Source organism: Centruroides sculpturatus, unplaced genomic scaffold, assembly GCF_000671375.1.
Source record: "Centruroides sculpturatus isolate CEXI.00-Female unplaced genomic scaffold, Cexi_2.0 scaffold655, whole genome shotgun sequence".
Lineage (NCBI taxonomy): Eukaryota > Metazoa > Arthropoda > Arachnida > Scorpiones > Buthidae > Centruroides > Centruroides sculpturatus.
This window is the reverse complement of record NW_019385008.1, coordinates 116235-130887: the sequence shown is the minus strand read 5'-3', so window position 1 is coordinate 130887 and position 14653 is coordinate 116235. Positions and strand designations below refer to the sequence as shown.

The following is a 14653-nucleotide window of genomic DNA, read 5'->3' as shown; positions in this document are numbered from 1 at the left end:
GAAAATAATTACATATTTCGCATTGTTTTGCTAGCAGTAACTTACAATATTCTCTACTCCAACTGTTCGAACAGAACTGCTCACATAAAACACACGAAATGTGTGTCATCGAGTAAGAATTGGATGGGGAGATTCACATCGCGACATGCTTCTGTGCAAGCAGACACGTAACGGGGACGGGTACCTTGACGGGAGGTGCGTCGGACTACTGAGCATGTCGGATTAAAAAACGTCGGACTATAGAGGGACAACTGTACTTATAATAATTTTAGAATGATAAAAATACAGAATGATTGTAATTAAAGTATCCATCTTGAATTAGATATACGTAGAAGTCCGAATTTTGTACTCAGACGCTTTATAGCATGTAAAACAAATTTTCTCCGGAAAAATTTAGCAACGAGTTGCTAAGTTTCTCGGCAACGTTTGGTTGCGCCATTTGTTATGTTATTTTATTTTTAAAATTGTTATATCTTTAACTATTATAAAATAGCAAACAGCGTAACTTGAAAGGTAGGAATGGGATTTAAATAAAATGCAAATGCTAATAACAAGTAAAATCGTCATAAAGTCTGATACTACTGAAAATATACACGACCCCTTTATCTCTCTATAACTCCACATTAAATCACCTAAATTTAATAGCATCAATATTTCCATAGAATACGAACGTCCCTGCCAAATTTCCAAATTTTTGACAGTTGCAACGGAGTTATTAAGCTTCAAATTGCGCGAATAAAATCGTGCCATAAACACTACACCAATACATAGAAAAACAAACAATGTTTTTTGTATTTCTAGACGTTTCAAGATGTCTTAAGTCCAAAAAAATCTAAAACTTTTCGGGGCTATTTTTTTCTCACTCCACTGTTATATATGACAGCTAGAAAAGTAAAATTCACATCCAAACCACAGTATTGCCATGTTATAGTTTCATGCACCAAGGAAAATTTTAATTAAAGGGTCAATGTACAGTGTTCACTTTCAGATATTTTTCTTTGAGAGAAATATTCTCTTATAAAAGATTGATTTTCGGTTCCGTAGTTAATTGAGACCCCAGGCAATTGCCCTTTTTTTGCTCATATGATAAGGCAGCATTAAGTGTTTCGAGTGAGAAGTTAAAAACGTATAAAAAGTTTTTCGAAATTGTCTCAATACCAAAAATATCGAAAAACTTTAAATATCAGAAGGAAATGCCTGTCACCACAGGGCATCAAGATTGAAAGGGTGCAGATCCTTATAATTATCAGGGGTCAAAGCATCGTTCCATATCCTTCACCTATACTGGTAGCCTTTTATATGACGAACAAGTTGGTTAATTTTTAAATTTAACCAAAATCAGAATTAGCTTTATGGCAGCAAATTTAATAATCTTAACTACATCTAGAAGAGATAAGTAATTGCTTATTAATCTCTAATTACCTTATCGCTGCTGAGAAACATTGATTTAAACATGTACAAGTGTGTTCAGCTTAATTTATGAGATGAGATTGATTGGAACATTGAATTATCGAATGTTCCAAACAGATCTTCATTAATATCTAACGATCCAAGATTTCTGACGATTTAACGATTAAACATATTTAACTGTTAGATCGTCAGAAATGTTAAGTAATCATACAAAAAAAACCAAATGAAATTTAAAAATATAATAAACTAAATCCCTTGTATATTTTAATCCATATGGTTAAATGGAAAAAAAAAAAAGAGTTTTCAAATAGTAACTTCTTTTCTACAATGAATTTCCACGCTAATAGAAGTCCTTCTGTATCTCTGGGATTAGTGCATGAATATACCAATTTGTTTTTATCTAATTCAATCTTTCAGCTTTCAGTGCTAACGTCGGAGAATGTAACGTTCTAATTACATCCTCTTCACTCCATTATGCTACAGAGCCATCTGCTCGCGAGATCATGGATCGTTCTTTATTGAGAAGTTTTAACAAAGTGATCTGCAATACGTTACTAAGCATACATCGCGAGAATCGTGGGCAAAATTTAACTTTAAAAATTAAAATATAGCGATAATCAGTTTTTGATATTCTATTTCTCAGTACCTTTCGTGTGCTTGTGCTTGTGCACCCAATGTACCTGACCAGTTAGGATTTGCATCTTCTCACCTTCTTGAGATTGGAAAAAAAAATTCCTTCAGATACATCGGAAACTAAATGGTTGAATTCCATGTGGAAGAATCCAATCAGTTGCACTTTGGTAACTGTAATTCAAATTGCAAATATAATAACTGACTTTCGTATGGAAAATAAACTTAATAATTTTTATTGAAGAAAATCAGAACACACTATTCTACATATATCCATTCCACATAGAATTATATAGCCAGCTAGAGCTATGCTTCAAACAAACATAATCGTAGGTACAATGAGATCGACCAGCGTGGTTGAGGGATCGAAATTAATTCTCCAAACAGTACTTCCACAAAAGAAGTCCTAATAACCGAGCGGTAAAGGAAGCAGTTTATTGTTCTGGTGAACCATAGATTGAGCCCGGACAGTTCGAAAATTCCAGAAACTTTTCGGAGAATGATTAAGTTTCGGGCATACTGAGTTTCATTTTTCAACACCCGGCCATTCTGACGTGCTAAAGCCATAATCGGCTTGGTATAAAAAGGCCATCTTAGTGCCATCAGGGTGGAAAGAGCTAGAAAAATAGCTGCATAACTTCCGTAAATGTTTATGAATTGGTATCACGTCTGGATATTCAGGACAGTGGACAATCTGATCATGTAACCATCTAGTAAATTTAATTGCAATATGTGATTGTCTGTAACATCTATATATATAAAATTACATGTCTTGACTGATTGACTGATTCGTCATCGCCCAGAGCAAACCGCTGAATCTAAAGAGATGAAATTTGGTACACAGTTAGGGTACGTCATAAAAATGCACACTAAGAACAGGGAGAGTTTTAAGGCTTAATTTGAAAGAAGGCTTCTACTGTACCATTTTAAATGCGATTTTTTGTTTTTGATAGGAATAACTTAATTTCCAAACGTACAATATTTATCAAATCATTCAAATCGTTTGCCGGAGTAACGCGGGGCTCATTTGCTACTTACGTATAAAATAGGGTACATACAACTTGTAAGTAATTATATTTTAATTATTTTCTAGTGTAATGTGGATAAATCATCTGTTTGTAATGAATACAATGTTACGAAGATGTATAAATCCGAGAGTTTAAAAGGAAAATTTGTAACTATGGGATATGACAGAGTAAGTATTTCTTTGTATCTTGACGCATCTACTTAACATGTTACTGATTGATTTCAAGCTCATATTTTCGTTGTAAGTGCAAATGATTTTTCTTATATTAGATTCGAAAGTAAAATTATTATTTTAGTTTCTTTTTTTAATTTTTCCATACTTTACGGATAAGGAGAACGTTTTCTCGCGCTGAAGTGGTGAAGAGAAGACCCCTTCAGCACACCTGATTCTCACCGTACTGTCAGAACAGCACGGTGAGAATCCTGGTAAAATTCCACCTGAATCTTAATTTTTCGGGGTTAGAACGAGTCGTAGCATAGTACTCTTATTCAAAATATGTTAGTTAATTTCAACACTGCTTAGTAGTAGTATGCGTTTGATACATTCTGAAGTACAAAAATTAATTAGTATATAAAAAAATATATATAACACAATTTTTTCAAAAAAAAATTTATAAAAAATTTTTTTTTTGAAATTAATAAAAAATTTTTTCGAATAATATCGAAATAAAGACTTATACGGTGTAGATTATATTTAATTTGTATAAGAATTTAATAATATAAATCGATAACACGAGTTTTTTTAAAAAAATTCGAAACTCGAGCGCCCCCTTGTATTACAATTTTATTTTATTTATTTATTTTTTTTTTTTCGAATTATATCGAAATAAAGACTTATACAATGTAGATTATATTTAATTTGTATAAGAATTTAATAATATAAAACGATAAGAAGGTTTTTTCTAAAAAAATTCGAAACTTCCCTCCTGTAATACAAATTTGTACCCTGAAATAAGTCTTGGGACCCCATGCTACTTTCCTTTGTTTGAACTTCGCGCCTTCATCATTCTTGCTTCTAACAGAGACAGAATGAGACTATATTTTTATTTTCTAGACTTTACATACGTTTTAAGTTTTAAAAAATGATTTGTTCTTTAAGAAAATGTGATTTTGTGTTAGTGATTGATATTGGCAAGCGAATTATGGTAAATATTTTTTTTTTTTACTGATCTTTCTAGATATTATACAACTTGTTGCTGTTTTTTTTTTAAAAAAAAAGAAAATATGATTGGTTCTTATAAGATTTCATTATATCATCAATGATCTTACTAATATCGCTAGTATAGAGAAAACTGTTATATTTTTTTCTTAACAGAATTATTTTTGGGAGAAAATCTTTACAAATTTGTACCCTGAAATAAGTCTTGGAACCCCAATGCTACTTTCTTTTGTTTGAACTTCCCGCCCTTTATCATTCTTGCTTCTAACAGAGACAGAATGAGACTATATTTTTATTTTCTAGACTTTACATACGTTTTAAGTTTTAAAAAATGATTTGNCGGCTATACGCCCGAAACGTGTAAAAGTGCCCGTATCAACTGAATAAAGTGGATAAACGCCAAGTGTTTTAATAATAACACAGTCTTGTGTTCAATAGTAAAAAAATATAATGAAAATGTTAAAGAAACATATTTCTCAAAAAAATCTTTTACGCCTACTTCGTGAATACATGACGTTTTCCATACATTCAATATTTTAAATTTACCCTAATAGAGAAAAAATTAATCTAATTGTTCAGCTATTGATAATCTTTACTTATAACTTGATTTTTATAGCTTTCGGAGCCACTTACTTTATCAAATAAGATGATAAACTGAATCTGTTCAAAAATTATAAACAATTTTAAGTTAATATTTGAAAAAAGATACACACAGACTTGATGATTGAAAGCTTTTTTCCAATTAATTTTAAAGAGTTAATGAGAACAAATTTAACCTTAATTCATCGGAATTAATTAAAATTCATATCGAATTTTGTCAAAATCCTAATATGTTTGATTATAGGCTATATAGCTAAATAAATATACTTCGAAGTTTTTTCGTGACTGCTTGCGATCGAGTTAATATTTCCTCAGATCAATTATATTTCACTATATATTACTTTGCGATATCCTAATATTCAGTTCAGAAAATGCTTGTCTACACGCAAACGTTAAAGACAGTAGTACGGAAAAAATTGTAAGTAATGTCGGAATGTTCCATAAAAATAATTCGACTGTTCCATATGATTCTACATTCAAACATTAATACATCCTGAACTGTAGTATAACCAAAACACATTTTTTAAATATAAATATAATTATTATTTTTAATATAGCGACACGATTTGTAGAATATTTATCAGACATTGTAGTATTTTTTTAATTCTTTAAATTGCATGCAACCAATTTTATGTCCGATGTACAATTTAGCATGAATAATCCTTTTACTTAAGGATTTGTTATTAAGCGGATCGCTTAATAACAAATAATAAAAATAAGGAAATTTTCGTACTTTTATTTTACAAAAATATTTATTTTATGCATAATGCGATCGTAATTTATACGGTTTTTCCTGTAAGAGAACATATAGCATATTTTAATTTTTACGCGATTATAAAATTGATCGCCAATTTAAAACATTTTAGTGAATATTAAAAGGGTACTTATAAATTTTTACTTTACTGTGCAAGTAAATTTTTGTTAAATTTCAAGAATTTCACTTTACTTTTATTAATCTTTGGTAAATACCACCAACATTGTAAATTTATTTTATCTTAATAAGATTAAGTTTTTATGTATATAGCCTATAATTTTTTACAGTTTCAAATATTACTTATGAATTGGCAAATTTTGATTTATTTTTATGAGATGATTACTCATTCGGTCTAAAAAAAATAACACCCGCATAAATCGTAATCATACACTGCTTCAAAAGATGAGTGTCTGTTCGCTGTTAACACAGTTCTTTAATAGAGAACAGACATCTTTCAAAGAGCTTATAAGATAAGCATTTTTTGGTATTTTTTATTTTTTCTTAAATTCTGATCAAAGATTCCTATCTTTTCAATTTACGACCCTTTTATAAAAAGTATTTTTCATTCCTCAATCCCAATTCAAGACACACGCATATTAATATTAATAAATGAATACTTCAAAAACATTTAATTAAGTATTTTTCAAGAATATAATTACATGAAAATACATATTTAAAAATCGATTAATTAATTATTTTAATTCAGTAACAAAGCCCTTTTTTGACATTACAGTTTCGTAAAAAATCATAACTCGTCACATATATAGGGGAGATCGGGGCAAGATCGGCATGTTAAGCTTAACTTAAATTTTGTGTAATAAATACTGCTGTAAACTGAAAAAAAGCTTTGCATATTGTCTATTGGAATGTTACCTTACTATAGAACTGGTTAAAATCAGTTTGGAAATAAAAATAATTAAAATAATTACAACTTTACAAGAAANTTTAAAACTATTCTCATATTTAATTTATCAATATATTTCTTAATAAAATTATCAGAAAAAAGTTGAAATTTTGCTATTTTATCCCAATTAAGATAGTTCGAAAACTTATCCATGAATTTTTCATCTAATAATTGGTGTTCAGAAATTATATTCCATTTAGCGTATTTAATATGTTTTTCGATAAATGTAGTAGTAAATATATAATTTTTCCACATTAGTTCCAAGTTTAAATTATCAGCGAATTCGGAAATGAACCCTCAGCTTAAATCAGTTTTTTGGCTTATAATTTCCCATTTAATATAGTTTTTAAAACGTTTGATATTATTTTCGTCCATCGGTAAACTCAAAAACTTTTCCCATTCGAGTGGTGTAATGTGTTTGAATTCTATAAAAAAAAACTCGGTATTAGGATATAGTTTTATTTTTATATAAATAAGCAATGTAATTGGTTACAACATTTTTTTTTTAAAGTATGATTACAGTTAGAACAACCACATTTTATAAAATTATTATTACATAACATCATTGTTATCTGGTTAGTCAATACAAAAAATTTACAAAAGTATTTCTTATTATTTGGTAATTTAAATAATCCAGCTTTATTTACAGCTTGTTTTAAACAACGATATGTTTTACTCGAAACACCATGTATTAAACAAGTTTTTGAATTTCGTTTCCTCTTGTACAATAATATGTAACCGTATTGGGGGGGAGATGATATCAGAGAATCTGGAAGAATTTAAATATAAAAAGTATAATGTCCGAACGATATCACATCTATACCATTATCAGAAATAAATTTTTTGTCGTAAAACGGGGAGAGTGATATTTTATTCTGAAGATATGTTGTTACAATATGGTTTTTACTTTTAATACCATACTGCTGATGTCTTAATAGCTCAGTATTAAATAAAACTTCTTTATATTTTTCGTGGTTAAAGGTTTTAACAACAGATTTTTTAATTCCTTTAGCTGTTTTTTTATTTTGATTATCGAAAATATACGAATACATTTTCGGTTTTAATGAACAAAATTCTATTATAGGTTTAGACGCTGTCTCGTCTTTAAAATATCCAAGCTTATTTTTATTTGTTACATCAAATAATTCATGTGTGTTAGGGTAGTTGCTGAAATCAAAAATATCTGGAAATGATTTAAAGTCATTATATAAATTATTCGTATAAATTTGAAGTGTTAGTGAATCAGTATCTGTATATAACAAATTCACATTTTCACCATATTTATTTTTAAATATTTTATAAAATATTTGATACATATGCAATTTACTTAATTCTAATACACAAAATCCTATATAAATCGGTTTATCCAAACATAAGTTAATTTTTTTCATTTTAAAAATCGTGAGATTATCATTAATAATTTGGAAATTTTCGAGAGCTGAGTGAGATAAATACTTTCGACATTGATTTTCAGTCATGGCTGTTTTTAAATTTAAACGCTTTCTCACATTCTGACAGGTTTTACCGAAAAAACTGTTGTTCATTAACTTGAAAAAACTTTTATCGAAATCATTCGTTGATTCCTGCCGTTTTTTATTATTAAACAATACATAATCTCTAAGCCATGGTTCTTGATTAAATGCAAGCACTCGATGAATTTTAGTTAATATTAAACCCTCTTCTAAATAAAATTTTAAATTTCTATAATGAATTACATAATTTTGTTTATCAAACAAAGTTGGAATTAATTTCTTATTATTATTATTATATTTTAAATTTAATTTAGTTAATACCGATTTTTGATAATTTGATAATAAATCGAATGGAATATATGTATGATTAGGAGCTAATGGTAAGTCATTATGGCGGTCATGAACATTTGGTGGATAATTTAAATCAACCTCTAAAATATAGCCTATATTATTCCTATCGGGAATATTACAAATGTCTAAAGCATTTATCTCATCCTCAGATAACCATCTGAAATTATTTACAGGTAAATAAGAACTCATCACAAATCCGTAGAGATTATTAGCATCTATCGAAATAATATAGTTATGTCGTTGATTTTTATCATAGGTTTCTGGAATTAGAGGATTGTTGGCCCTCGCGAATCTTTTCGAAGTTAGGCTAATTCCGCCGCGAATTGCTTGTTCAATAAAAAGGTACATATTAATATCTTTAAATAATTCGAGTTGAATTTTTGTCATTTTTAATCCACAATTCCATGTTAAGTCTGGAGCTGTTATGAAATATACTGGATCTAAATTATAATATTTTAAACTTAATTTTCTAAAATTTTGGAATATATCAGCTAGTAATAAAGTGTCAACATATTGATATAATTTTAAATAATCTTTAAAATTTTTACAACGAAATTTTTTCCAAACTAATTTTGCATGATCATAATCATCATCGCTAATATTTTCTCCAGATAATTCGTTATAAAAATATTTTTTTGGGGGTAAACATTTCTCGTATAAAATATCCTCATTTTTAAAATAAGAATATGGGAAAATTCCTTTCCTTTTTAATAAATTTTTATTTTCGTTATTATAGAAAAATTGATTAAAAATAGGAAAATTATAATTTGCATTTTTTAAATTTTCTGTTAAAGTAGTTAGCGAAGAATTTAAAAATTGGAAACTGTCTATAAATTTGAAATGATCTAAAGTAAACGTAGTAAATTTTTCTGAATTAACTGGGATAATCTGAATTCTCGAAAATAGTTTAGGAGGAATATTTTTGAAAATCAGATGGGAGTCATAACCTGTAAAATTATGTAGTATAATAGGAATAAATTTTTTGAATCTATAATTTAAATTACAATGGTTATGAGCTATTCCGCGAAAATCACCTGTTAAGTGATCGTGATCTCTTACTCTGATATCATCATAATTAAACCCCTCCTCACATATATGACACCGATGTTCGTAATTATCGGGAATAGTATCCACATTCATTTCTACATAACTATTTATTTTATCTAATAAAAATTTTAATTGATTCTGGATATCAAATAAAAAATGCTTAACAGCATCTTTACCACAATAAAAATTAGAATAGAATAAATCATCATCATTTTCTATAATAACGATAGAATAACATATAGGTTTATGAATCTGAATAGTTTTAGTGAAACTAGAATTTAGATCTACAGCGTTTACATCAACTTCTTCTAGAATCGATTCAAAATCAGCATAAATTACTATGGGGTGATATAATTGCTTCTCGTAATTAGTAAATTTAGCAACCGCTCTTTCTCCAGTCGGGGTAGAAACTTTCTGATATTTATAATTAGAACATATTTTCACATGCTCATTTAAAGTATGGCTTCTTTGAAAGCCTATAAGACATCGTTTACAAAATTTTCGTATTCCTGATTTTTCTGACAATAGTCTGTTAAAATTTCTAATTAGAAAATAATGGGATTTATATAATAACAAATTAATTTCTTTTTCGAACTGATATTTACTTATATAAATAGGATAAATTATTTTTTTTTCATATCCAAATACTTGAATTTTTAAACTATTATTTTTTTCAAATGATGGAATATTTTTAATATTTACTGGAAATTTTAGGGTATTTGTATTTAAATATTTCAAAAATTTCCTGTACGAATAAATCGAATTTTTGTTGTTAGTATTTGGATACAAACTAGCAATTACGCAGTATAAAAAACATTGATTATCACTACATTTAATATTCAACAAACAACGCTTATTAATTAAATGTTTTGGTAGGATGATATTACCACATCCACCACTCTCAGCCTTATAAATTCCTAAATGAATATCTAAAAATATAATTTCCTTAATTATCCACCCTGATCCGTTTTTTATAAACTGATCAATGAAGTTTAAAATTGTATCAAAAGCATTTGTTAACCTTTCATCGATCATATACCGAGATAAAATATGTTCTACTCGACTGGAGAAAAACACATCCTGATACGTAATAGTTTCATTTTCTGAATATTTTATAAATTTTATCTTTAGATTTAATAAAATTTTCATTCTCGAAATTAAATCATTATTAGTCACAATATTATAAATAGTATGTCTAATATTTTCAAATATAATACTAGGATATGTATAATTAGAGATAAATGCTCTATAACTTGTGACATACCCTTTGAAAGCTTTTTTTCTTAATACAAATGTAAAAACCATTTTTAAAAAAAATCGTAATTAGAATATCATCACTGAATTTTTTTTAAAAAATGTTATACCATTATATCATTACACAATCAATAATTTGTATAAAACCATTATATCATCACACAATCAATAATTTTGTATAAAACCATTATATTATAAAAAAAACATTACGCAAATATTTTAAAACTGTTATACCATTATATCACTACACAATCAATAATTTGTATAAAAGCATTATACTATATTATTAAAATTTGGTATATTCCTTTAAATGCGTTGAATGCTTGTTTATACTTGCTAAAATCTTTTACATCTATATTATATTAGAAGGATATGGTCCGTTACTTTTGTGATACATACATAGAAATTTGACTGAAATTCTTGTATCTCGATTCTTTCAGATTCGCTAATCTGAATTTTAAAGTCTGGAATTTTTATCTGTTCACTTTTATCAGCCGTTAGATCCAAATCAAATCTTGTCTTTTTTGTTTTCACCAATCGTTACACAATCAATAATTTGTATTAAACCATTATATCATCACACAATGAATAATATTGAATAAAACCATTATATTATAAAAAAACATTATGCAAATATTAAAAAACTGTTATACCATTATATCATTACACAATCAATAATTTGTATAAAAACATTATACCATACTATTAAAATTTGGTATATTCCTCCAAATGCGTTGAATGCTTGTTTATACTTGCTAAAATCTTTTACATCTATATTATATTAGAAGGATATGGTCCGTTACTTTTGTGATACATACATAGAAATTTGACTGAAATTCTTGTATCTCGATTCTTTCAGATTCGCTAATCTGAATTTTAAAGTCTGGAATTTTTATCTGTTCACTTTTATCAGCCGTTAGATCCAAATCAAATCTTGTCTTTTTTGTTTTCACCAATCGTTACACAATCAATAATTTGTATTAAACCATTATATCATCACACAATGAATAATATTGAATAAAACCATTATATTATAAAAAAACATTATGCAAATATTAAAAAACTGTTATACCATTATATCATTACACAATCAATAATTTGTATAAAAACATTATACCATACTATTAAAATTTGGTATATTCTTTCAAATGCTGTCCCATTGCGTTGAATGCTTGTTTATACTTGCTAAAATGTTTTACATTTATATTATATTTATTAGGAGGATATGATCCTTTACTTTTTGTCATACATACATAGAAATTTGACTAAAATTTCTGTATCTCAATTCTCTCAGATTCACTCATCTTAATTTTAAAGTCCGGAATTTTTATCTCCTTACTTTTCTCAGCCGTTAGATTCAAATCAAATCTTGTCTTTTTGTTTTCACCACTGTCGGCTGTTTTAGGCTTGGGACCTCTTTTATTATTATTTTTTTTCAAAATCAAAATCAAATTCTACAATTAGATTATAAAAAAATTATAATCTAAATTAAGGTAGGTATTATTATTATTAAAATAAAAAATTACTTACCGATGTCGGACATGATGAGTGAAGTTCTTGGTCGATGAGTGAAGTTATTGGTAGTAAAGTTGGTCGATGATTGAGGTTCTTGGTAAAAACGTTGGTCGATAAGTGAAGTTTTGGAAAAATTCAGCGGCTTTTATCTTCAGCTACTTCTTTGTCTTGTCTTCGAAGAGTTATTATCCAGATCGTGGGAATGCAGCTGGGTCTTTTAACTTGGACAACTGTGTTTTTGTCTTCTAACTACTGTGCTAGGGTACAGCTGTTTTTCCCAAGCTGTGTTTTTTGTCTTCAAACAACCACAGTGAGACAGCTGTTTCTTTTTTTTCGCAGCTGTGTTTTTTGTCTTCTAACCGGAGTACTAGGACCACACCTGTTTTTCCCAGCTGTATCTTTGAACTAGGGACAGCTATGTTTTTTGTCTTTTAACTTGGTACAAGGGCACAGCTGTTTTTTGTCTTTTAACTGGGGAACAGCTGTTTTTTTCCCCAGCTGTGTCTTCAAACTAGGGGACAGCTGTTTTTTCGCATATGTTTTCGCCTAATAATTCTGTTAAGAAACTATATTATGACAGTTTTTGTTTTTCTATACTCATAATATTAGTCACATCATTAATGATATTATGAAAACTTAAATAAAATTAGACTAATTGTAGAATTTGATTTTTGATTTTAAGAAAAAAAAATATTATGACAGTTTTGTTTCTCTATACTCACAATATTAGAAACATCATTGATGATATAATGAAAACCTAAATAAAATTAAACTAATTGTACAATTTGATTTTGATAAGCAAAAGAGGTGGTGAAAACAAAAAGACAAGATTTGATTGTGGATCTAACGACTGAGAAAAGTAAGCAGATAAAAAAAGTTAAGTCTTATAAGAACCAATCATATTTTTTTAAAAAAACTAGCAACAAGTTGTATATTATCTACAGAAATCAGTAAAATTAACAAAATAGATTTTTCTTAAAAAAAACGCTGTCCNACAATAAATCATCATCATTTTCTATAATAACGATAGAATAACATATAGGTTTATGAATCTGAATAGTTTTAGTGAAACTAGAATTTAGATCTACGGCATTTACAGCAACTCCTTCTAGAATCGATTCAAAATCAGAATAAATTACTATCGGGTGATATAATTGCTTCTCGTAATTAGTAAATTTAGCAACCGCTCTTTCTCCAGTTGGGGTAGAAACTTTCTGATATTTAAAATTAGAACATATTTTACTCGCTCGTTTAAAGTATGACTTCTTTGAAAGCCTATAAGATATCGTTTACAAAATTTTCGTATTCCTGATTCTTCTGACAATAGTCTGTAGAAGTTTCTAATTAGAAAATAATGTAATTTATATAATAACAAATTAATTTCTTTTTCAAACTGATATTTACTTATATAAATAAGATAAATTATTTTTTTTTCATATCCAAATACCTGAATTTTTAAACCATTATTTTTTTCGAATGACAAAATATTTGTAATATTTACTGGAAATTTTAGGGTATTTGTATTTAAATATTTCAAAAATTTCCTGTACGAATAAATTGAATTTTTGTTGTTAGTATTTGGATACAAACTAGCAATTATACAGTATAAAAAACATTGATTATCACTACATTTAATATTCAACAAACAACGCTTATTAATTAAATGTTTTGGTAGGATGATATTACCACATCCACCACTCTCAGCCTTATAAATTCCTAAATGAATATCTAAAAATATAATTTCCTTAATTATCCACCCTGATCCGTTTTTTATAAACTGATCAATGAAGTTTAAAATTGTATCAAAAGCATTTGTTAACCTTTCATCGATCATATACCGAGATAAAATATGTTCTACTCGACTGGAGAAAAACACATCCTGATACGTAATAGTTTCATTTTCTGAATATTTTATAAATTTTATCTTTAGATTTAATAAAAATTTCATCCTTGAAATTAAATCATCATTAGTCAAAATATTATAAATAGTATGTCTAACATTTTCAAATAAAATACTAGGATCTGTATAATTAGAGATAAATGCTCTATAACTTCTGACATACCCTTTGAAAGCTTTTTTCCTTAATATAAATGTAAAAACCATTTTTTTTTTAAAAAAAAAAGTATCATTACACAATCAATAATTTGTATTAAAATTTGGTATATTCCTCCAAATGCTGTCCCATTGCGTTGAATGCTTGTTTATACTTGCTAAAATCTTTTACATCTATATTATATTAGAAGGATATGGTCCGTTACTTTTGTGATACATACATAGAAATTTGACTGAAATTCTTGTATCTCGATTCTTTCAGATTCGCTAATCTGAATTTTAAAGTCTGGAATTTTTATCTGTTCACTTTTATCAGCCGTTAGATCCAAATCAAATCTTGTCTTTTTTGTTTTCACCAATCGTTACACAATCAATAATTTGTATTAAACCATTATATCATCACACAATGAATAATATTGAATAAAACCATTATATTATAAAAAAACATTATGCAAATATTAAAAAACTGTTATACCAT

The 14653-nt window shown here is 27.6% G+C and overlaps 3 protein-coding genes across 3 annotated transcripts; all 3 read right to left on the bottom strand.

Moving 5' to 3' along the window:
- Positions 1–7056: 7056 nt before the first annotated feature.
- On the bottom strand, positions 7057–9522 carry LOC111633323. The gene has a single exon (XM_023377873.1). It carries the CDS (start codon positions 9444–9446, stop codon positions 7263–7265), a length of 2184 nt encoding a protein of 727 aa, XP_023233641.1. The 5' UTR covers positions 9447–9522; the 3' UTR covers positions 7057–7262.
- On the bottom strand, positions 9461–10649 carry LOC111633327 (the record flags this gene model as incomplete). The annotated part of the gene is made up of 2 exons (XM_023377876.1): positions 9461–9469; positions 9579–10649. Coding segments are annotated over 2 exons (1080 nt in total), but the record flags the coding sequence as incomplete, so codon positions are not given.
- Positions 10650–13260: 2611 nt separating this feature from the next.
- Positions 13261–14324, bottom strand: LOC111633326. The gene has a single exon (XM_023377875.1). The coding sequence runs from the start codon at positions 14224–14226 to the stop codon at positions 13261–13263; it is 966 nt and encodes a 321-aa protein (XP_023233643.1). The 5' UTR covers positions 14227–14324.
- Between the last annotated feature and the right edge of the window lie 329 nt (positions 14325–14653).

Bases quoted from the DNA above. Each gene is read 5' to 3' on its own strand.
- LOC111633326 (XM_023377875.1), bottom strand. From the start codon at position 14,226: ATGGTTTTTACATTTATATTAAGGAAAAAAGCTTTCAAAGGGTATGTC.
- LOC111633323 (XM_023377873.1), bottom strand. From the start codon at position 9,446: ATGAATGTGGATACTATTCCCGATAATTACGAACATCGGTGTCATATA.